The 23,235-nt window shown below is 42.1% G+C and overlaps 1 protein-coding gene across 4 annotated transcripts in view; it reads left to right on the top strand.

The window, feature by feature from the left end:
* CLDN14 (claudin 14) overlaps nucleotides 1–20,155 on the top strand; it is a 30,104-nt gene extending 9,949 nt beyond the window's left edge. Inside the window, exons 2-4 of one of the 4 annotated variants that reach the window (XM_051608168.1) lie at nucleotides 16,343–16,445; nucleotides 17,769–17,883; nucleotides 19,190–20,155. In XM_051608168.1, coding sequence (XP_051464128.1) covers nucleotides 19,307–20,017 — 711 coding nt within the window. In that variant the 5' untranslated portion in view covers nucleotides 16,343–16,445; nucleotides 17,769–17,883; nucleotides 19,190–19,306 and the 3' untranslated portion in view covers nucleotides 20,018–20,155. Of the gene's footprint in view, nucleotides 1–16,342; nucleotides 16,446–17,765; nucleotides 17,884–19,189 lie in introns of all 4 variants that reach the window. The other 3 variants (XM_051608167.1, XM_051608166.1, XM_051608169.1) reach the window with 3 other exon arrangements.
* The last annotated feature ends 3,080 nt before the right edge of the window (nucleotides 20,156–23,235 follow it).

Here is a 23,235-nt window from a genome sequence, read left to right as displayed (position 1 = left end):
CAATTGCTTTGTACCAGTTAATTCTCCAGAAGAGACTTCCTTGAATCTGGTTTTCAACTTTCTTCAAACTATAGACAGTAGGGAAAAGTGTTGCCAGGGCACGGGAAAGAGAGGCACTTAGACTGCTGGGATAGTGGTGGCCCATAATTCATGGGGTCTTATTCTCCTGACTCATGGTTTGACACAGTCAACAAACATGAGGCTGATGAGACTCTGAAGAATTTCACAGCTTAAGGTCTGAGAAAAAATCAAGAAGCATAGGAACTACTTTGCCTGAGTCTTTTTATTGTGAGACCTCTGAGATGGTGTATACGGTGAGCCCCTGGTGTCAGATTGCCCAGTTCTGGAAAAGGCACCTATTTTTCTGGGCCAGGTCTCTCCCAACAGCTAGGCTTTCTTCTACTGCCAACATAGACCTCTTGCTTGCTGCTGAGGTCCTACCAGCGCCTACAGGCTGCATGCCATGGATTCTTGATAATGCAGAACATTTCAGCAGCTTTTCAAATTGCTGTTTGCAGATTGTTGTTGGCAGTTTTTCTCTGAAATGAACCTTACATGGGTTTTGACACTATAGAAACAGTCATCACTCAGACAGTCAAGAGTCACTGCAAGGCAGTACTGATGGGTTTGAACTCTGGCCTGTGTCTGGCATTTCAGAGGCCTTTTTGTGAGGCTTTCTGCCCAGATCATACTAAATATGGAATATCACATCATCAACATACTGACATGCTACAGCTGAGCTCCTTTGGTCAAGATTCATGATATCCCTCTCTAGGTTCTGAAGACCTCCTACATTGAAAAGACAGGTAATGTAGAGTAAATGTAAATGAGCAGGGAAATTAGTATGTATCTGTGTTACGTGTATTAGAAAAGAAAGAAATTTAAATGTGTTACTTCTAGTATTACGTGCTTGGTTATTTTTGATTCTGGGCACTTGTTGGAAAGACATGCATTGAATGTGTCATGAGAGTAGTTTTGTTTTGCTTTTTCATTGTCTGTAAAATTTGCAAATGCTATATGCACCCTTATTTACTTTGCAATTATCCAGCAAGAGCAGTGCTTGCTCTTTGCCACATTTTTCAATTACTGTAATTCTCTTTTGGTAGGCTTCCCAGAGAGCAAAAGATGCAGCCACACAGTCTCAAAATGCAATGGGTAGACACCACCAGAGCACAAAGCCTTGCTTTCCTCCTATCTGTTCACTTTGCTGATATTTGAGACCAGGTTATGGAGCCTGTCCTGAAGACATGCTTAAAGGCAGTGACTATGGAGTTCTGGGCTTAATTCACACCTTCAGAAGGGATCTCTGCTCTCTCTGGAGAAGTTCCCACCTCAGGAAATGGGAAATGTGGGAGTCTGTTCCAAGCACTTGTCCCAGCCTGCTGTGTGACCAAATATTCCCATACTCACATTTCTTCATTTGTGTGACACTGATCATACTATCTACCTTCTGCTGTAGATCTCTCTGTGATCAAGGATTGGCTGTAGACAGGTGTCAAGTAAATATTGTGTTCGCCGAGGTGAAAACAAAGAATCCCCCTGCAGAAAGTGTACCTCTGTCCTTCTTGGGTGGGGGGAGCAGGTACACACCCCTGTGTTCACATACCCTGCATGCCCAGCCTGAATTACGCAGCCTTTCCTTTCCACCACAGAGCAGGGAGCCGCATCCATTTTGCATGCAGTATTCCACACAGCAGATATTGAAACCTATTTCTGCTCACCTGACAGTACCATTTTTAAAAGGAGTAAGATTGAAATCTTATATTCCCAAGCAAACAATGGTAAAAGCTTTTACTGACCTATTGCCACTTGCTTGAGGACCTGGCAGCAAGCCACAGATTGCATGTCATTCAGTGAGACATTACAGATTCTGTGTGCACCCTGTCGTGGGTGAGTGCTCTCCTATGCTGCTGAGAGTGACAGAGGGATTTGCAACCAGCTCCTTATAGCCTGGGTCCCAGTGAGGAGGCCAAACTGACTCTCAGCTGACCCCAGGTTTGCCGAGCTGTTTGCTCCTGGAGAATCATTTGTAATTTTTTTAATCTGCTCAGAGAGTGAATCTGCAAGATCCCACTGTAGTACCCAGAAAGTGCCCAGTGTCCCCCACTCCCATTGATTTCAGCAGGCACCCAACAACTTAGGGGTGATGCTGCCCACTGTGGCTATGCTGCCAGCCTTGCTTAAATTTTGGTCTCTTCATCTTCAGTCAAAATTGTAGAATGGTTTGGGTTGGAAGAGATGTTGATGATTGTCTAGATTCAACCACCCTGCATGAGCAGTGACACCTCCTACTAGACCAGGTTGCTCAAAGCCTCATCCAGCCTGCCTTGAACAGTTCTAGGGATGGAGCAGCCACAACTTCCCTGGGCAACCTGTGCCAGGGTCTCACCACCCTCATGGTGAAGAGGTGCATATTCATTTTGTTTAGCTGGTTAAAAAATGGTGTAATTTTGTTGATGTATTCTGATTTACACCAGCAGCAGATATAACACTTTCTGCATATGAGTCTCTTCTGGTTTAAATCTTGGAAGCAGATTCTTACCAGGGGTAAGAAGTTCGTTTTACACTCTCAGAGATGTGCCTCTCTCTGCAATTCTTCTCTGAGAAGGATCTCCGTGGTAATGAAAATCTACTCAAGCAACATCTTTCCTGAGTTTTTGCTTTTAGCATATTTCTGATGTTTTTTTTTTTTTCCAAAAATGTGGTTTCAGAACCTGGTATTCCCATGACAAAAGTGGATTGCCCTACAGCTGAAACAGAACAGTGTAACAGAGGTTTGAAGTTCAAATTGCTTTCAAGGTGTGTCCAGAAGCAAACCTTGCAACTGTAATTATTGTCAGATAATTTTTCATTTTATCAATTTAACTTTTTCCCCATATCACTGATTGTCAATGAGGACTTTTTTTCCCCTAGACCATTGGATGTAAGGCAAAATAACTTGCAGTCTAGTAAAACAGTAATAACTGAATGGTGATATACGCAGATGTGGCTGGTGAGGTTTCAGGGTTATTCCTCAGTGGAAGTTACACAATTCCACAAGTCTGAATTTGTCATTTACTTTTTGTTTCAGGAGTTGCACTGTTCAGCCAAAGAATATGGAGTTTTTACTAACACAATCTAATAGAAATAACATATATCTTTTAAAAAACAATGTTTGGTAACAAACCCAGACCTCCAGTATTTTAAAGATATATGCAATGCCTTGGTGCCAGCTACTCAAAAATCATTTAGAGACCAGCAACACAGGATCAGATTCTGCTACTATTCCTCAGCATGAGTTGCTTTTTGCTATAACTCAAGTCTTTTAAGGCTAATTTGCAATCAGATAAAACTCAGTGTGAGAAAGTACAGCAGAGCTGGACCTTGAGTCACCTGGCACTTAGGAAAAAATGGAAAAATACCAGAGGCACTTGAAATTTTCACTGAAGGCTGGTGGTCACCAGCAAGTGATTATTATTATAGTGGTAACAGCGAGACTTGGCTTCACTGGCCTTTTACTACTTTGAGTAAACAGTTACTTGCCAGATTATTATTATCTTGGCACTTGATGCAAAAAACCTGTAGTTTTCCATGTTCCTTAAAGCTGAGTATACATTTGTTGAATGAAAGCATTTATTAAACATATGGGGACAGATTCTCAACAGGCATTAAATAACTTAGCTCCATTTGCCAAGAACTCTTGCTTGTTATGTTTTATTATGCTGAGAACTGAAGGTTGCATAGCTGGAAAATGGTGGAAAATGGAAATAGATGGAAACACAGATTCACTATGAAAAGCCAAACCATTTTATGTCTCCTGATATAAGGTAGATCTGAACTCTGTGATTTTGGGTTGTCCTTAGTTGCGTCTATGTTACAAGGCCATGAGCAGCACACAGACTTTAAATAGGGAATTACTATTCCAATACAACAAGAAAGGTACATGTGATGAAACTAGGATATAGCAGGTTCAGAACACTGAGAGAAAAAAGAGTGCTTTACCCTCTGCCACATGACACTTGATATTAAATGCTTGCAGGTGCTTAAGAAGCAATTGGACAAAAGAATGAAAGAAAATGTCATTAAGGTGAAACACCAAGATAACATTTCAGGGTCAAGAAAGCTGTGGTCATCAGCTTTCAGGGGCAATATTCTGGAAAAACAATGCTGTATGCTTTTCCTATTGTTACTGTCTTTCTTAAATCTCAACTATTGGCACTATGGCACTATTGGGACAGCCTACAGGAGTGGATTGATCTTTGATCTAATGTAATACAATGTCTTACACTTTTATGCAAAACACAGGTTTTTTTGAGCTAAACAATGAGAAAAACTTGCACAAAGAGACTGCTGTGTATTGAGATACACAGTTAGGCCACAAGCCAGATTTAAATCATAACCTGGATCTTCCAAATTAGATATCTTCAGACATAGGATTTGGTGTGATCCCATTACCAGACATACTGATGGCACATAGAATTACTAGGTGTAGGGATATCCTGACTTCAGAATTCAGGCTAGTTAAAATTAGATGGGGTGTTTGCGGATCTGGTGAAACTTTGTTCATTTCACAGATAATCTCTTTTGATCCTCAGGAAAAAGGGGCAAAGCCTGAAGCCCTCCCCAGTTTTCCTCACCCTGGCTCAACTTGCACTGAAACAAGTGGGACTTTTGCCCACATAAAAGCATCTGGACTTCTTCCAGCATTGATAAATATCAGTAGACAGACCAACCTCCTGGCTGAATATAGGGTGCTATTAAGGGCCAACCCTAAGGTGTTGTGATGAAAGAGTCCTAAATGTGTGACAGGGGTTCAGAGGCATGAGTTGGCATGCACTGCTAGTTCCAGGCATACCTTCCTCAGCTCAGGTAGACCTCAACAAACAGAAGGGCTGAAGATTGATGTTGCCTAATGCTCCTTGAATTAAAACAATCTGCTAGCCCAAATAATGTATTTCATTTGTTCCTCTCTGAGTTTTTAATCAGCTGAGGTCAGCTGGCATTCACCCTCCCCATCACATCCTTTGAAAGATTATTGTTGTCAGAAGTGATGGGAGAATAATTTGACACCACCCCTAGTTATATCTTTGCCTGGGACCCCTTCAAGTGAACAGTAAATTCAGTGGGTGCTGAATTCAGGAATGACAGTTTTCTAGTTTCGTTTATTTGTCCCATTTGTTTAGTGAAAGAAACCCAGTTGGGTGAGTCAGAAAACATTTAGGGACAGATTCAGATGTTAGTCACAGCAAGGTCACACAGATGTCACCAAGAGGGCCTGTTGGCTCTTGTTACCTAATTTCTTTTCTCAGTAACTACTTTTTTGAATGATTCACCAGCCATACAGCCCACCGCACTGCACTGCTTTATCTATCAGTATCCAGATGAACTACTGCTACTGGGCAAACCTGGAGGATGATTATTCCATAGCACTTATTAAGTCCCAAGAAAAGGAAGGTTACTATGTGTGTGGAAACAGGTTATATCCATATCCTTAATAAGGCTATAAAGAAGCTGTGGATGGCCAGAGAGTTCTCATTGAGAATCTGATATGTAACGTAAGGAAAACTTGACCCTTTTACCTTGCATCCTGTGACTGAGCAGCTGCTGTGATCTTCACAGGATGCATGATATTCCAGCAATATGTGGTAGAATGGGGGACAAATAAAACAGAAAGGGTAGGGATTAGATGGTTTAGGTCCAAAAGGCATTAAATGGCCCTTGATAACTCCTGGGAACTATTTATTGATTCCTTCTATGCACTGCACATTCCCATTAAGTGATTTCATTTCCTTATTTCTCCTAATCACATCACTTGCTTTAGAAGTCTTTTGCTCTCGGAAACCTGGGAGTACACAGATAAATTCACTTTCTCACGTGGATATACTTTTTATTACATGTGAAAAGTTGAAACAGTAAAAGTAACTCCTTGGAGCCAGCAGGTCTGGAGCTTTCATCATTACGAATCACTGCGTCAAGAAGCACTGGTGGGTTAATTGCTGTGTTAGTCTCAGTCAGACTAGCACGTGACTTTTTCCGTGTTTGTAATGGGCACTGATAAAGTCCTCAGAAGACGTGGCTGCCTCTGAAAAGTGTATTGCCACCTTGGAAATAGTAGGAAGAGATCAGTAACAATAATACTAATCAGACAGGGATGCTGTACTGGTTGAGTCATTGTAATAGCTGACACTGCAAATAACTTCTAGCTCGGAAAAAATGCTGTCATTTTGTGGGACAGAGAGATTAGAGAAAGAGACAGGGATTGCTTTTTTCTTTTTCTTTTTCTTTTTCTTTTTCTTTTTCTTTTTCTTTTTCTTTTTCTTTTTCTTTTTCTTTTTCTTTTTCTTTTTCTTTTTCTTTTTCTTTTTCTTTTTCTTTTTCTTTTCCCTTTTCTTTTTCTTTTCCCTTTTCCCTTTAGAATAACAGAAGAAGTGGAAGGGCTTACAATCCTTCAGTTTGGTGAAAAGGAAAAAAGGAATCCTTTCTCTAGCTGACTCTCACACGGCATCCCAGGGTCATGCAGTACTTTCCCTGCTTTCGCCTTTAGGAGCTGCCAATGCCCTGGCTTCTTACTAGCCAGCCCAATAGCACTTGGGGCACAGGAGATTTCTCTTGCTGCCCTGGGAGTGGGTGGAGGGTTGCCTCCACTGCATCCTGTGGGACAGTGGGGAGAGCACTGCTGCTCCCAGGGGTAGGAGGATCCTGGCCACCACACAGTCCCCTTGCAGATCTTTCAGCCCTCCCAATGCAGGGCTTGCCATGAGCTCACCCAGACCAGGTGCTGGCACCATTCACCTCAGATCAAGGGAAACAAATCTGCAGCTACACTGGAACACGAAAGAAATGAAAACAGAGGTACAGAACATCGGGTCTGTTTGCATTGGCTCTGGCTGCTGGGCTGGATGTATCAGAAGTCTCTAGTTCTGAAACGAACAGAAAGGTCCCTCCTTTGCAGATATTTGCAGAGGCATCTGCAGTGGTCTACTGGACTGCACCTTAATGAATGAAAAATAAACCTATGAAATGGTATTTCCCATTCTTTGTAAAAGAGTGAAAGTGTCTCCTGTTCATTTCAGCACCTAAACTAGATACATTCATCAGTGCAGGAAAAGATGGTGCAACATGGTTTAGGGAGACACATATTCGAAGGAAACAAACCTGCATCACCCACTGCTTTTCAAGTTAAAAAAAGACCCAAACAACATTGTAGATATTTTTTAAAACCAGGCTACCAGTGAATAATTTTCTCCTGTATGATGCTGAGCCCTTTGGAAGACCTTTGCTTCCACAAAGTGTAGAAGTGTGTTCTTTGTAGCACAAATTATTTGCCCTTGTTTAAAAAGAGACTGGTTTTCCACTGCAACTGCTAGTCATACTTGTGTGGTTAACACATCTGCTTCAAACGTAGAGCCATGTGTAATTTAAGGTTAGTAATAAACAGTTCATCACAGACAGGTGTAGAGCATCCGGCCTTTTCTTGCTGCAAAGGTGAGAGGACAATGTACTATCTGAGCAACAGGTGTCTACTGACACTGCACCATGCTGTGGGTCATCCAAGTTGGACTGAGGGACATGTCCCTTTCTTGTCTTTCAGATTTCACATTCAGCTAATGAGGGGTAAAAAGCCATCTCACAGCAGAGAGCCAGCATTAGCTTTCAGACACCACTTAATCCTGTTTAAGGAGGTTTAAATATTGTATGGGTCAGCTAAGCCCCCTCACAAGGGGAGAATTTTCACTTAAAAAGACCAGCTAATAGAAGAGCTCCCACCATATGCTCACCCCAGAAAACCAGCCAACAGTGGGCACAGAAACAAATCCTTAACTTGAGATGCAAAACAAACTGGATATGAACTGAGAACAAACCATCTTTTGTTTTAAATGAACAGTTTATCTTACTTATTATGCTACTTTATGATTCACTATAGACAGAAAGGATTAATTTCCCACTCATGTTCAGGGAATATGCACGCTAGCAGCCACTAGATGCAATTCATCACTGGTTTAAATCCCACATGCATTGATAGGAAAATCAAATTCAATTTCCTTTCAAGTTTCAATGTCTCTAAAGATAGTCCCCAATCCAGGAAAGCACTTAAGCAAGTGCCTCGCCTTAGGTATGTGAGTGGTTCTAGTGATGTCAAGTGCTTTCCTGGACAGGGCTGTGATCCATAGCAGATGTACACCTGCACCTTAGAATGAACACCCAGCAAATACAGGAAAGTTAAGGCACCAGGGTACTAGAAACACACTTGATTATTGTTGAGGTCCTGCTATTTTGCTCCTGTCTGCAAGATTTTCAGTTGAAAAAAAAAACCTGAACAAAACCAGGGAAATTAGCTACAGAAAGGCAACGATTCAAAAGCACTAAGTTCTCTTAGTCTCATGGGGAAGATTCTGCACAATCCTAGTTTCAAAATAATATTAAGGTTGCAAAATTGAGCAATCATAAAAGTCAGGAAATTTAAAAAGTTAGTACGTGTCTTTCAACATTAGCTCAGCAATAGCAAATATATGTAGTGGGAGAAGTTTATACTTAAAATTTCTGTGTTAAATATAAACTTTAAAGTATTCTTGTTGACCACTAATAAACTATATTAGGTATTTAATGTTTGTAAGATGTATCTTAATCATAAGAATTACCCGGCTTTTGAATTCAGTGGGCTTTGTTTTGAAATATAAAATGTCACTGTTGTGTTGTCGAGCTATTTTGGCTCTTTTCTCACTCATGGGTGACAGTCATCACTGGGAAAAAAAGAGAATTTCACCTGTGTTATAACACAATTCTCACATCAGAATAGTCTTGGGATGTGCATGAAAGGCTATGATTTATACAGTTGGGGAACTGACTCAATTTTATGTTTTGGTTCTTTTTTTTTTGAGAAGTACTTATTTCTGTGGTAAAGAGACAGCAGTGCTTCCCTCTCGCTGGCAAGAGGACTAAGCCTCCCATAACAAATGTGCTCTACCTGAATTAATAATATGGAGTTATTCCACAACTGTTTAAAATACAGAATGATCTTTCCAGACCAGATGTATAACTTTCTCAAATCTATGTGTTGTGGTTTAACTTACCATGAAAACCTAAATACAGTGTGATGGTAGTGTTTAGATAAGACAGATGTAGAGTGCAGCTCAGGCTCGGTATTGCAGAAACACTGATCCTTATAAATGAGCTGTATTGCACTCTGGGATTTTCCTGGCTGAGTCTTTCAAAACCCAGGCTAGATTAAATCATCACAGCTGGGGAGAAAATACCAAGAGTTAAATAACTACTTTATAAGAGTTGTAAGAGTGCAAAAGTTTTAAGAAGTTAAATAATTACAGCACTCTCTGAGAGCTACAGGAAAGATGAATGAGTTTGTGGCCAACGGTCTTATTTATTCTGATTTTGTCCTGAAAGACAAATGAAAGTGTCAAAGGTGCAGGGAGAATTTCACACAAGATCAAAAAGACATAGCTACCACAGCAAATACAGGTCAGAGTATGGCAGTGAGGAGTCCCACACACACTCTGCTCCAAGGGAAGATGATACTTTGAACTCAGCGCTTCCCCTCACTTTTATGTTACATTTAGTGCCACTGGGATTGCCCCTCACTTTTATGTTACATTTAGTGCCACTGGGATTGTGTAGTTAAGTCATGACCACCTTGAGTTCCCTCTTATTCAGCTGTCAGCCTGGTCGCTAGTGGAACTAAGCCAGCCAGGGGATAATATATGTGTCCCATTAAAGTATGCAAGTGTGAGGACCTAAAGCTTTACAGAAATATCCACGAGTGTGTAGGAAGTACAAAGGTGAACACCTAAGGGAGGAGGAGATCTCTATATTGGGTTTGATTCCAATGTATCATCCCCTTATGGGATGGAGTCTGGGGGAGCTGCTCTCCATTTACACCAATATGAGTGAGTTCAACCCTGTTCTCAGATATGTCTTCAGTGCACCCAAACCTTATGCAAGCAAGCATTAGGATGTTTGGCTGTTGATCTGTGGCTGCTGAATCACACAATCATTCTGGTTGCAAAAGATGTCTAAGACCATCAAGTCCAACCATAACCTAACTCTACCAACCATTAATCTAACTCTACCAAGTCCAATGCTTAAACCATGTTCCTAAGCACCATATCTATATGTCTCTTGAACACCTCCAGGAGTGGAGATTTAGCCAGCCCCCTGAGCAGCTTATTCCAGTGTTTAATTACCCTCTCAGTGAATATTTTTTTCTAATATCCAATCTAAACCTCCCCTAGTGCAACTTGAGCCCATGTCCTCTTGTCCTATTGCTTATTGCTTGGAAGGTGAGACCAACCCTCACCTTGCTACAACCTCCTTTCAGGTAGCTGTAGAGAGAGATAAGGTCTCACTTCAGCCTCCTTTTCTCCAGACTAAACAACCCGAGTTCTTTCAGATGCTCAGTGTCTGTCCAGAAGTGTACTTGCAGCAGCACTGCCAGCCACAGCCCTGGGGTCTGTTAAATCTGGGCAAGGGGCACCATGTGCGTGTGAATGCCCAAGGCAGTAGACGTGCCACCAGTTCCTCATACTGGCCATCTATTCAGGCTGGCTGCAAGTCATGTGACATGCTCATATAGCACATACAGGATGTGTGGAGATAGCCCATACCTTTGTCTGGGAGTCTTCCCATCAGAAACATGGGAACCAAAAAAGGCAAACAAAATGAAAAACATGTCTGGATTGTGAATGTCCATGGGGCTGTGGGCAATTAGGACGAATCCTTACCAGGCCAAGGAGTGGGCGGAAGGGAGAAGTGAAGGGAGCCTTGAGTCCATGTGCATAGAAATTGTGGGGAGACGTCCTGCTGACTCTGGGCAGCTTAACTCAGATCCAGCAAATGGCTTTGGAGGACGACTTCCCCCTCCTCTCTCTTCTTTGTGGCTGCTGAGTGAAGCATGGCAGCCCAGATCTTATTTCAGGTTTTGCAATGGTGCATATTTTCTCCCTTAGATCTTTCAACAAGAGAACACCAGCCTCTCCATGTGGGACTGCTAATGCCTCTAGGACTGAGCTCACAGGCTGGGGGGTTGGGAGAGGAGGGCTGGCTGTGATGCCGTCCAATGCCTCTGGAAAGCCATCAGCAGTCCTGGGAATGAGAGGAAGATGCGGACGCTACTGGCAACCCAAGTAAACCTGATTTCAGTCTTTAACAAAGTAATGGTTCAGCTATTTGGAAGGAGTTTCTGAAACCACCTGCATCATCAAATAACACTGACCTGGAGCAATAAACACAAAGGTTTTGTAATGAGAGGGTCAGTACCAGCCTGAGTAGCACAATCCCTTTCTGAGATCAGTCTGTGTAATGGCTGAAGGGGCAAAGATGGCATAAAGAGCAACATAACATAGAGCCTTCCAACAAAGATTAAATTAAATTGGGCTGAAAACTATTTCAAGCACTATTAAGTAATGCAAATAGCATGAGAGCAGGGGGCAGAAGGGGAAGAGGGAGAGAGCCCAGGTGAGACACAGATAATAAAACAGTATGACAATTCTCAATAGGTATTTGCAGGGCATACACATAAACATGGTAATTTGTTTAGGCTAATTCAAGGAAATATGGCTGGGAGAAAGGGTAGGAGAATTTCATCTGGCTCTCAGGGTGTATTTCTGGACTGTGAAGTGCAGCAGACTGTAGAGCAGACTGTTTGCTACAGGAAATGTTAGAAACTGCAAGGATTGAGCCATTTAAAAACTGACAAGGCAGAATCACCCAAGAATAATCTGGAGGGAAACGCCTGTGCAACTGGCCGGCTGGGCAAGCACGACAGTCTCTGGTCATAAATTATAATAACTTGGGTACAATAGGTAGCCAGCGAGTTGCATGCACGCAAACAAGGATAGAACTCAAAACCTCTGCCTCCCAGGCTCTCAGAAGCCAAATACTGTGTCAGTGTAAATTGGTGTAACTCCATTCCCTTCAGTGAGTGACGGTGCATGGATTTATGTTAGCTGAGAGCCTGGCCCAAGGGCTTCTGGCCTTCGGTCTAAAACAGCTCCATCATCTCACAGTGTTCCCTGGTAATAAATACTCTGATTTAGCTGTTAGGCTTTCGTAATCGGACTGGGCAGCGATTAATTTACCAGCTCACACTTGCAGACAGGAATCCTCCAGGGCACAGAGCCCCCCGTAAGTTCTGCGTCATTCCTGCTGCAACCCTTTCTGCAGATGTGGTGGCCTTTAATCTGAGGGCCTGATAAAAGGCCAGCCTACGCACAGACTTCCCCTGGTTCCAGCAGATCATGTTCCAAAAATGGATATGGTTGTTTCCAACACGAGGCTACGGGGAGATTTTCTGATGTAGATTTGGCTACTTTTATGCTGGAGTAAAAGGGTCCACAAAGACACCGATACACAAACAATTAGTGTTAGTTCCCACATCTCCTTATTTTGCACACCAATACCACACATAAATACTGAGATAAACTCTTATCTTGCCTTTTCCCTGTATACTATCTTACAGTAAAATGCTATACTAACTTTAGACTAATGGCTTCATGGTCTCACTGCAAAATATCAGTGTTTCAAACACTGATTAATTTACCCTCAGTTGAAGTTATTTCCATCTTGCATGTGAAGATTAGCCAAAATGATCAGAAATGCTACTCAGTGTCTGGCAAGTGGAGCCATCTACCTGATTTTCAGAGTACTGGGTATTTCGTAATTGTTATGCTTATCATATTTGGTACCTTCTGAAAATACAATCTAGCACTTGTGATTTGGCCGGCACTCCTCAGGGTCTTTGTGAATAATGTGGATAAAACACCCTCAAGAGCAGCCTTGTTCATCTCACTTCCCTGAATACAACCCATTCCTCCAGACTGAATGAGGGATGGGGTCTAAAGGAAAAAGACATGTTTTATCAGGCATATATAAAGTACTTGATAATGTTTGTGTGTTTGCAGATGGATCCAAATTAAGATTATCCAGACAGGTACTAATAAGTCCAGCAAAGTTTATTCTGAAGCCACAGTCAAAATGTAAGAAAAGAGACAACCTATTATTTCTAGCATCCTAAGCTGACTCATCTAGCAGTGTCCCATAGGCAAAAAAACACCTCCTAGCTTCAGTAACCCAATTTCAGTGAAAGGATTGACTTTCAGAAAGGAAATAAAAGTTTATAGTGTATATTTGCTAAAATGCTCTTTGAAGATAGTAATACTATAAATAAAGAGCATAACTAAGTAACCATACCCTTTATAAATGTACCTTTCATCATCCTCTATATTATACTATACAGAGGATCCCAGCCACTGCCACATCACGGATGTTTATTGTCATTCAAAACTAATAACCTTGGCCTCCTTCAGTAAAAAAATGAGATCATATGAGCTGCAAGTGGTCCAAGCACAAGAGCCTTCGTTCATGTGCCAGCCCAATAGTTATATGTGTATATCCCTCTGTCTGAAAACATCAGTCATTTTAATACAATCATAGTTTGGCTCTCAGATAATTTTGGCCTTTAATTCTTTTTTCCATACCACAGATTTTATGAGGGGACATTGCAGCACAGTTTTAAATGTGACAAATGGTTTACATTTCGTAGTTCTTAGAGCTTAAAATTGACTACCATAGACTAGTGTTGAGCATTCTAAGGTTTCTCAAGGTAAGCATTCAAAACCCACACTGCTTGAAATCATAGGACTCTTTTGAAAGGTCTAGTTCAGATGAACAATTTTGGAAATATCTAGAAGTTTGGAAATATAAACATATGCCTTTAGATACATATTGTGGCTAGTGCCCCTTCATCCCTTAACCCTCTTGCCTACTCAAGCCATGCAAACAGCTTGGTATTGCATTCCCCATCCCTGAGGCCTGGGATAAGGCACTGCCTGGAGCACCTCACCAAGGAGACCTGCTCCTCCCACTTACCCCTATCAACTCCAAAAAGGAGATTCATCCCAGTGATGATCTAAACCTCTCTCTGAAGGTCCCTACTGCAGACACTGGCTATCTGGAGGATCGAGGAGACAAGACCCCAAAATGTGGGGAGTAAAATTATGTGGAATCAAAATGTGCACCTGATCCTTATTTCTTTGTGGTCTTTCTAGTTTTCCAAATCTAATGACTTTCATGTAATTTCAGGGTGAAGATGCATCTTTTGATTCGTACTTCTATAAAAACCTCAAATAACAGAGCCCCTAAAGTTACATACTTCTGTAACAGAAAAAAAAACCATGGGGCTCACTCAAGAGTATTTCAAAGTAAGATTAATTTTAATGCAGAGATAATGTATGACTGGTTTCAGGAGTAACAAGCCATGAAGTGAATGGCAGTGCAACTGGTGGATGACTGCACCCATAGCCAAGACAGACACCCAAAAAGCTGCACAGACAGGTCGCCCTGTGGCTCATGAGAAGGATCCTGTCCATGCAGAAGGAAACAAAGAGGCAGCACAAGGCCAGTTACAACCAAATAGTGTCACACAGGGCTAGTCCTGGGGGCTTTGTGGATCTGAGGAGGGGTTAAGGCTGCTCCTGCACATCTGGCAGAGCAACAGCTGTGCTGCAGTGATCAATGTCAGCATTTCCTGGGAGGACTTTTTTCACAGAGAGGGGGTGAGAGTAGGTGTAGGATCAGGGTTGGTTACAACATGTGTTTCAAACTTTTATTGCTTTCCTAATCTCTTCTTTAAAGAAATTAAAGAAGGGGGAAGAAGAAGAATAAGAATTTTGCTGTGAGTCTGGTGAGCCTTATTTCCCTTCAGATCCACCCACCCACACCCACATACAAGGACACATCTCTTCTTACTGAGGGCATAGTGCCAGCCTATTATTTTCCCTAAAAACATTTCAACAGGAGTTAGTGATGAAAGGGCCTGGGGAGGGGAAACAGCCAAGCTCACAGAGTTAGAGAGGGCAACCTAGCTCACCACCCAGCAAACGTACTACCCAAGCATTCCTTAAAGCTCTGATCCAGTTGGCACTTAAACAGGGACCCAACCTTGCTCATTCAGGCTGTGTGAGATTAAGCAAGCATGTAAAATGAGCATATACATAAGAAGGCTTGGATAAGCACAACAGGGAGCACTTCAGGTTTGACTCTCCAGTGGTCCGCAGATGGTCATCACCACGTCATGCCATTTTTGACTCCACATACAGAGACTGAAACGGCCAGATTTTCAGAAATTTTGAGATACCTGGTGCAGAATTTGAGAGGCTGAAGTGAAAACATAAATTGGTATGGGTGCTCAGAGAAATACCTAAATTGATGAATTACCGAAATACTGAAATAACTTAATTGAAATTCGCACAAGAAGAACAAATTTACAGGTCTGGAGAAAGGGCTTGGGAAGAGTAGGAAAAAAAAAAAGGATAATATTGATATGGGTAGGGAAACAGTAAAATGAGAAATGATGAAAGAGACAGCAGTAAAACATGCATCTGTTATTTAATCCTGGGTAAATACCCAGATTAGTGACATCAGTTTCTGCTGTTTATTTGGAGCTTACTTTGGAGCCATGTCTCCCAAGCCTAACACAGCTGTGATCCAGCCCAGCAGCAAGCACAACCAAGGATTTATCCCAGCTATGCCTGCTCCTGTACAACACAGGCATTAGGCAAAACTAAAGTTTGTATGGAAAAGTTATCTTTCCAACCCTTGTGCTCATAAAAATAAACCTGGCATGAGGTGGCAGAGAAAGGGAATTTGTAAGTTGCAGAGTTTCACAAATTTTCCCATCATTTTACAATTGCTTAGAGCTTAGATGAGCTTTGAAGATCATAAAGACCAAGCATGCATGCTGTCCTGCTCTTGCCTTGGTCCAGTTAAGGGGCTTTGACATTGGGATCCATCACCTCGAGTATGCCAGCAAAGTAATGGCACTCATCAAGCCAGTTCTGCTGCAGGGCTTCAGTTCAGCTGGCTCAAAGTTTCTTGCAGGTACTGGCCAAACTGTACCAAGAGGTTGAAAACAAAATTATTTATTTGAGATTGTGGGCTTGGACAAGAGCCCGAGAGCTTGCTGGTGTTAGTTCTGGAGAGGATGCAAAAAGACACCACCAGAGCCAAAAAGGGTTTCCCCTGAAAGAAGCAACTTGCATCTCACGTAATCTGCAGCAGCTGAGTGGGTGTCTGGCTGAGCAAGCCAAAGGCAGAGATGAAACATTTCAGCAGTGTGCTTGGTTTCAGAAAGCTGTCTGCCTTCTCTTGCAGCTCTGCACTGGGTAGTAATGTTACTGTCTCCCGTTGCAAGCAGCCATTTTACCAACATCCATAACTTTTTACCCCAGACAGTTGCCATCTTCACTGCCTCACAAAGGTTGGCTCTGGTTTCCTTATTTTCTAAAAAAATATTAGCAAACACAATCCCTGCAGGAAAGAAAAAAGGCTCTTTCTCATTTTTGTGTTTAATTAGGCCAGCCCACAAGAAACTTCCAGCTGGCTGCTTCCACCGCTGCACCTGATTCCACCGTGGTGGTCATGTTCCACACCTAACCCATTAGGAACAAAGCTGTAAGGTGAGACATTTTAACAAGGCCGTTGATGTTCTTGGAGATAAACATGTTAAGTTACTGCTGGTTTTGCCACTTGCAAGCAGAGAGGGGAAGGCTGGTCTGCAGTGGTTAAAGCGTTACTGAGCACCAGGGGCAGCTGGCATCTGCTGAGAAAGGCACATGGAAAACATGACGCCAGGCAAGCAGGGTTAATTAACACTGGTTTCTTAAATTAGAAGGCTTTTAATGGATAATGTTTAAAAATAACACCTTAATGACATCTAAAAATAGCTGCTGCTATGCCTCCCTGAGTATTCTGACCTCCATTAAACTGGGAGTCCATTTCCCGTGACTGGTGGTGTAAATCACATTTACCTTTTATATCCTATTCTCCCTGGGATTAGCTGCAAAGCCTGATGCCTGACCTTGAAAGCCTATTTGCAAACATGCAAGAGTAACCTAGAGCACTCTTTTGAAAGGTGTGCAATATACAGATATAATGTGTGAGATGAGTAATGGATGGAGTATAATCTCAGGTTCCACTTCTCCGCACAGGGGAAAATAACAAGGGCATGGGGGACCATCAGATCAGGCAGAGACCAGGGATGTGAAAGGTGGTGTTGGTTTTAGGGCTTGGGACACCTGAGGTCCATTTCCAGTTCAGTCACATATTTCCTGTGCAGCCTGAGCAGGTCCCTTGTCCTCCTGCTGAGCCCCAAAGTCATCTCTAGGATCCTGGAGGATTATTATCAGGTTAACTTCTCTAAGGTGTGTGGCATGCTTAAATACAACCATGGTATGCCTCACAGGAAACAAACAGTAACGTAAAAGGGAATATACTGCTTAATTTTCATTATGCATAATATATGTGTCAAACACAAACAGCCTGGAAAGAAAACATGTTGAGGATTTCTAGAGCTCTTACCCAGCATGTGGTGGGATTAGAAATCCAATGTTCAGTACTATTGGAGGTAAATATTTCTTTACTTCTGCTTGCTCCTCTGTGCTGTGCTCAGCCCTAACCAGTGTCCTGTCAAATTGTAATACTCTGTGACAGCCGGTACAAAGAGAGAGGCCTGCAGCTTGACCTTCCCTAGCAGAATGGAGAGACATCCCATGGCACCTACCTGGAACAATGATTTCTGATATAAAACCCTCTGCATTTGTCTTAACATTTGCAAACTAGGCAAAGTACTTCAACAGCCACATAAACCTAGTTACTTTCACTGAAGCATTATGTACAGAGTACCTGAAAGGCCAGAAAGCCCTAACATTAGGAAAAAGTTACTTACAACTTGCCACACTAAAGCAAACTCAGTCTTTAACATTTCTTTTCCCTTCCAGTAGGAGGGCTGGGTACTTCTCCCAGGACAGAAGGCAAATCCTGTCCAACATTGCGTTCCTCCCCATCCTACGTCTGTGCACAGCAGATATGCTCCAAAAAAAAAGAAAAAGCACACATGTAAGTACAAGACCCTCGCCTGTGTTGTTGTACTGCCTAGCTGGTATAATCGCTGTGCTTTTCCAGTTTTTTCTTTCTTTTGGCACAATGTCTAAGGCAGATTCTGGTTGTTCTGAACAATGACGCCCCATCTTGCTGTTACACAGCAATCGGTGCACGCCACAAAGTGGGCTGGAGAAAAATATCAGCACTGATGCACACCTCAAGAATTCCTGCCTCATTAGCGAGATAAGGAGAACATAAAGCAGCTTCCACTTTTCTCCCTCTGTGTTATTTTATTTTTCTAAAGGTCTTCATTAGTTTGGCCAGATGGTTTTGCTTCCTTTGCTTACTAAGGCCCAGTCCTGCAAACACTTACACTTTCTCCTCTGAACATGCGTTCAGCACATGCACGGGCCTTTGCAGAATTGGAGTCTGAATTTGTTTCTGTTTCTGAATTCCAAGTTGGATTTTGATGCAACAGTTATTTTATATATTAAAATATCAGGTTTCTGCCCACACACAAAACGCGTGATGTATAACAGACCTTGCAAGGCAGCTATTGGAAAAGACCACTTAAGCAGCGATTTGTACAGAAGGAAGAGTTACTATTCCTTATTTTTCTTCTAGAATTTATACATGACCAAACTGTGAAGGTGTTGCTCCTCAGAAGCTTCACGATGTACATCTGGTTTCACATGCTGTCATTTCACCCACAACCTAAAATCATAAGCTGAAACTCCACAGAGGCTAATGGAAATTATTCCCCTTTCAGTTGCTTTATTAAAATTCAACCCCAAGAAATACTGGCAAGTCAGGAAAGCAGCTTTAATCCAATACTTGTTATCCTCTTCCACAGATTTTAAATCACTCTCTTTGCTCCCTTCTTTGAGCTAATACACCCTTACTGTTTTCCTAGTCCTGCTATGACCTTCTGGGAATGTTTTCAACGTGTAAAGCAACCTGCAGTTCCCTACTTTATAAATCTCTTTCATTCCAAGTGTTAACACTAGCTAATTCTCTGCTTTAGAAAGGAAATCATGTTTGGTTTTTTGAATAGTCTGCTGGGAAGAGGAATATTTGCATTTACAATATTTTTTTCCATTTCATAAATTGTCTTGAGTTTTCTTCCCAGTGGGCAACCAGAGACTGTTTATATAAGTGAAGAGGGAAGCTTACTTTCCCATTACTTCCACAAAAGTAAGATTAACAGCGATAACTATGCTAATTATTGCACTAACTGCACTTGGAATGCACCTTACTGGCTGGAGAGGTAATGCATTTGGGTAATAATTAACTCCTTTTTTCCTCGATTGCTTTTTATTAGGAGAGCAGAAGGTGTCAAAGTAAAACAGCTGCATACCTTCCAAGAAAAGCCCGTGTTCTCTGAAGGAATTCAAGCGGAGGTGCTTTATTAAGAGAACTAGGCAGGACAAACATTAACATGGCAAGCTCGACCCTTCAGTTACTTGGCTTCTCCCTCAGCCTGCTTGGCCTAATTGGGACATTAATTGCTACTATTCTGCCACACTGGTGGCGAACGGCACATGTAGGCTCCAATATTATAACAGCTGTGACCTATATGAAAGGGCTTTGGATGGAGTGCGTCTGGCACAGCACCGGCATCTACCAGTGCCAAGTACACCGCTCCCAGCTGGCACTGCCCCGTGACCTCCAAGCTGCCCGTGCCATGATGGTAATTTCCTGCGTCCTTTCCGCCCTGGCATGCGTGATTGCTGTCATCGGTATGAAGTGCACGCACTGTGCCAGCGGGACTTCTGCCAAAGCCTCCATCGCCGTCTCCGGGGGGATCGTTTTCATCCTGGCTGGTCTCTCTTGCCTGGTACCTGTTTCTTGGACCACTAACGATGTCGTTACAGATTTCTACAACCCCGTGCTTCCCAGCGGGATGAAGTATGAGATAGGACAAGCTCTTTACCTTGGCTTTGTCTCTGCCTCTTTGACGATCCTCGGCGGCGCTCTGCTGTGCACATCGAGCCAGTGCGGAGGGAACGAGACACCTTACCAGACGCAGCCCAACAGCATGAGGAGGACTGCTCCCTCCTATAAACCACCAAGTGTCTACAAGGGAAACCATGCTTCTTCCCTGACATCTGCTTCCCATAGCGGCTACAGATTAAATGACTATGTGTGAGTTCCCTGAGATTTGCCTGCAGGACACAGCTGCTTTATAATTTCTGTGCATGGCATAAAACAAAGCTAAGATGACATCCCATTTAGAAGGGTTACAATACAAAGTTTACCATTGTTCATTTCTTCCTTTCTTTCTGGAGAAAGACTGCGAATGCAAAACTGCTTGCTGCAAAGCCTGGAAAGCAAATACAAAGGAGGCTGTGATGTTCCAGGGACAGCCCATACCTGCCTACTTTCAATTTGTGTTCTGCAGGCATGCAGTTCAAGGGCAGTTTCACTACAAGCAGTGTTTTGGTTTGTCTCTGCCCTGCGAGAAGCACTAAAGTGGAACTGGCCACTACCTGTTGTTTGAACAGTGTTCCAACAGAAGACGCCGTTTTGCCTAAAACGCAGAACTTCATGGTGTGACACAGTGATTTTCAGCAGTGATTGACTGCTCGGTTTCTCATTTCCATAACGCATGAATGTTTCGTTATGACAAGGTATCTGTTTTGCTTTGACTTAACTTTTTTGTTTGTTTTGGTTTGGTTTTTTGTCCTCCCTTGATACATGAGTTTCAACAGCCTTCTGACAAATGTATTTGACAGTATGTTGTAACCAATATTTAAAAATATAGTGCAATGTTTTGACCTTACCAAAATAAAATTTTAGCACATTTTTGAAACAAGATGATGCATCATAATGAAATGTCAGTAATAGCACAAAACTAGACATCTGGTGTTAAACTTTTATTAATTCTATGCTTTATTTAGATCAGAAAAACAGTTCTATCACCAAATGCCACATGATAAGAAGCACTCCTTTCTTAGGCTCAGTCCTGGTGTTTTTTGCCTGGAGTCCTGAGTGAAGGTGCATTAGAGTTAGAAACAGTATTTCCATCTACTACAGTGGCATTTGGGGAACTTCCATTCTGCCAGGCTTCAGTGAGGTAGGCAGCCTCCATGCCAGCAGAGGTTACACTCATAGACCTTAACTACTACCTGTCAGGAGAAGCATAAAATCAAGACATTTACTTCTAAAATCCTTGCAAAATGCAATCATTCCACAATGTGTTAAAACAATTAAAAATCAAATCATGAACAAAGAATCCCAGTCCTCTTAATTTCATGTTACAGCGAAGTCCAGTCCACCATATACTATAGTGTAAAACCATCACAAAAATTAAACCCACTAGATTCCTGTTAACCCCAGAAAGCTATAGGTCTCTCCAGAACAACATATGGACTGACATTTAACAGGGTTAAAAAAAACCAGCTTCCAAGAACTGTGAGGCAACTACACTTGGTATACTTCATTTGGCAGAAAATCTGTTTGCAATTATGTTATCACCTGGTAGCACCTCTGGAGCTGGGACCCTTTTAACATTTCCCCTGGTCTCACTCAGAACCTTCCCTTCCATGGTTTATCCAGTCATTTTTTTCATGTCGATTTGAATTGTAAAAGAGTGATTTTCAGCATTGACACAAGTTATCATCACCATTGTTTTTTTAAAAAATGTAATTTCTAACCAATTTGCTGAGACCAACAATAACAAAAAGTATCTGGGATGAGGTTTTGGTGATTGATGGGTAATAACTGATTATAAGCTCATGTTTTATTAACTGTAGCTATTACAAATTATGTGGAAAAGAAAATGTACAGAAACCTCACTGACACTGCAAACATCTTAACAACAGACTCCGAGGTGCAAGGAATGGAAAGAAACTGATTTGAAAATAGGTTCTAGAGAAGATGCAGTTAAACTGTTCATAGTCCGTTATGGTCAAGCTGCTCATAGTCCGTTACGGATTTTTGGGGATGCCTTTTTAGGATGAAAGGTAGCCTAATGAAGGTGGTCAATTACATAGCATTTTTTTCTGTATTTACATTACAAAAGATCTAGCCAAGTGATTACAGTATCAGCTTCAAACAAGGGCTTGGACAGCCATGAATACTGGAATACAAGTCCAAGTGCAGGAAATGGGCTTGTGTCTCATTAGGTCGTATGTTTGTTATATACTGATAAATTAATTCACTTGCCAAGATGTTTGTGGGGTGGGAATACTTATGTGTAGTGCTATTCTTCCCGCACAATTTCCCAGCCAAGCAGGGTCTGTGACAGGAGTAACAACAGTTTATAAAGTCCTGGCAAAAATACCTGGAAGTGCTCTGATATCAATAAAGAGAGGGAAATGGTTTCTTTCATTGGTGGGCTGTGAACCAGTCAATCTTGTTCCATGTTTCTTTCTTTCTTTCTTTCTTTCTTTCTTTCTTTCTTTCTTTCTTTCTTTCTTTCTTTCTTTCTTTCTTTCTTTCTTTCTTTCTTTCTTTCTTTCTTTCTTTCTTTCTTTCTTTCTTTCTTTCTTTCTTTCTTTCTTTCTTTCTTTCTTTCTTTCTTTCTTTCTCTTTCTTTCTTTCTTTCTTTCTTTCTTTCTTTCTTTCTTTCTTTCTTTCTTTCTTTCTTTCTTTCTTTCTTTCTTTCTTTCTTTCTTTCTTTCTTTCTTTCTCTCTCTCTCTCTCTCTCTTTCTCTCTTTCTCTCTTTCTCTCTCTCTCTCTCTCTCTCTCTCTCTCTTCCTTCCTTCCTTCCTTCCTTCCTTCCTTTCCTTTCCTTTCCTTTCCTTTCCTTTCCTTTCCTTTCCTGCCATTTGAAACAAAAAGCATATCCATTCTAGCAGCCTCAGAGGTCTGGCCGATGTAAATGTTGATAACCCCAGCTCCTCCCTTGCTGCCATGCAGACCTGTGGCCAGACCTCACTCTCTGCCTGCCTGGAGCCTGTCCTGGCAGTCCTACACAGGTGGTGCAATGAGGCATTAGCCATGGAATGAATCCCCACTCTCCCTCCTTTGCTGATTCATCCCTTGGTCATCAGTGGCATTGATAAGTGACAGAGTGTCAAGGAGAGGGGATGAGTTTCCCGTGCTACCAAGGTGCTGTTCATGAGAATGTGCTCCTTGGACAGCTATAGCTCAGCAGAAGGGCAGCAGGGCAGGGCAATGGTTTCTTGCATAGTCCCAAGGTAGCAGATTAAAACAATTATTTATTTTATTAGATAAGTACTGCCTGCTTTTGTCTTCAACTCATAAAAGCTGATGTGCCAGCCTCCCCTGCAGGTGGAGGCACTGCAGGGAGGCAAGGATGGGATCCAGGGTGGGCAGAATTTCCTTCTAGCAGTGCTGGCATTGTTCATGCATGTGATTGTGGTTTTAATCAACTTCAGTGTGATGTGCCTGGAGTAGCA

This window comes from Apus apus, chromosome 1 (assembly GCF_020740795.1).
Source record: "Apus apus isolate bApuApu2 chromosome 1, bApuApu2.pri.cur, whole genome shotgun sequence".
NCBI classification, from domain to species: domain Eukaryota; kingdom Metazoa; phylum Chordata; class Aves; order Apodiformes; family Apodidae; genus Apus; species Apus apus.
This window is presented reverse-complemented; position numbering and strand designations above follow the sequence as displayed.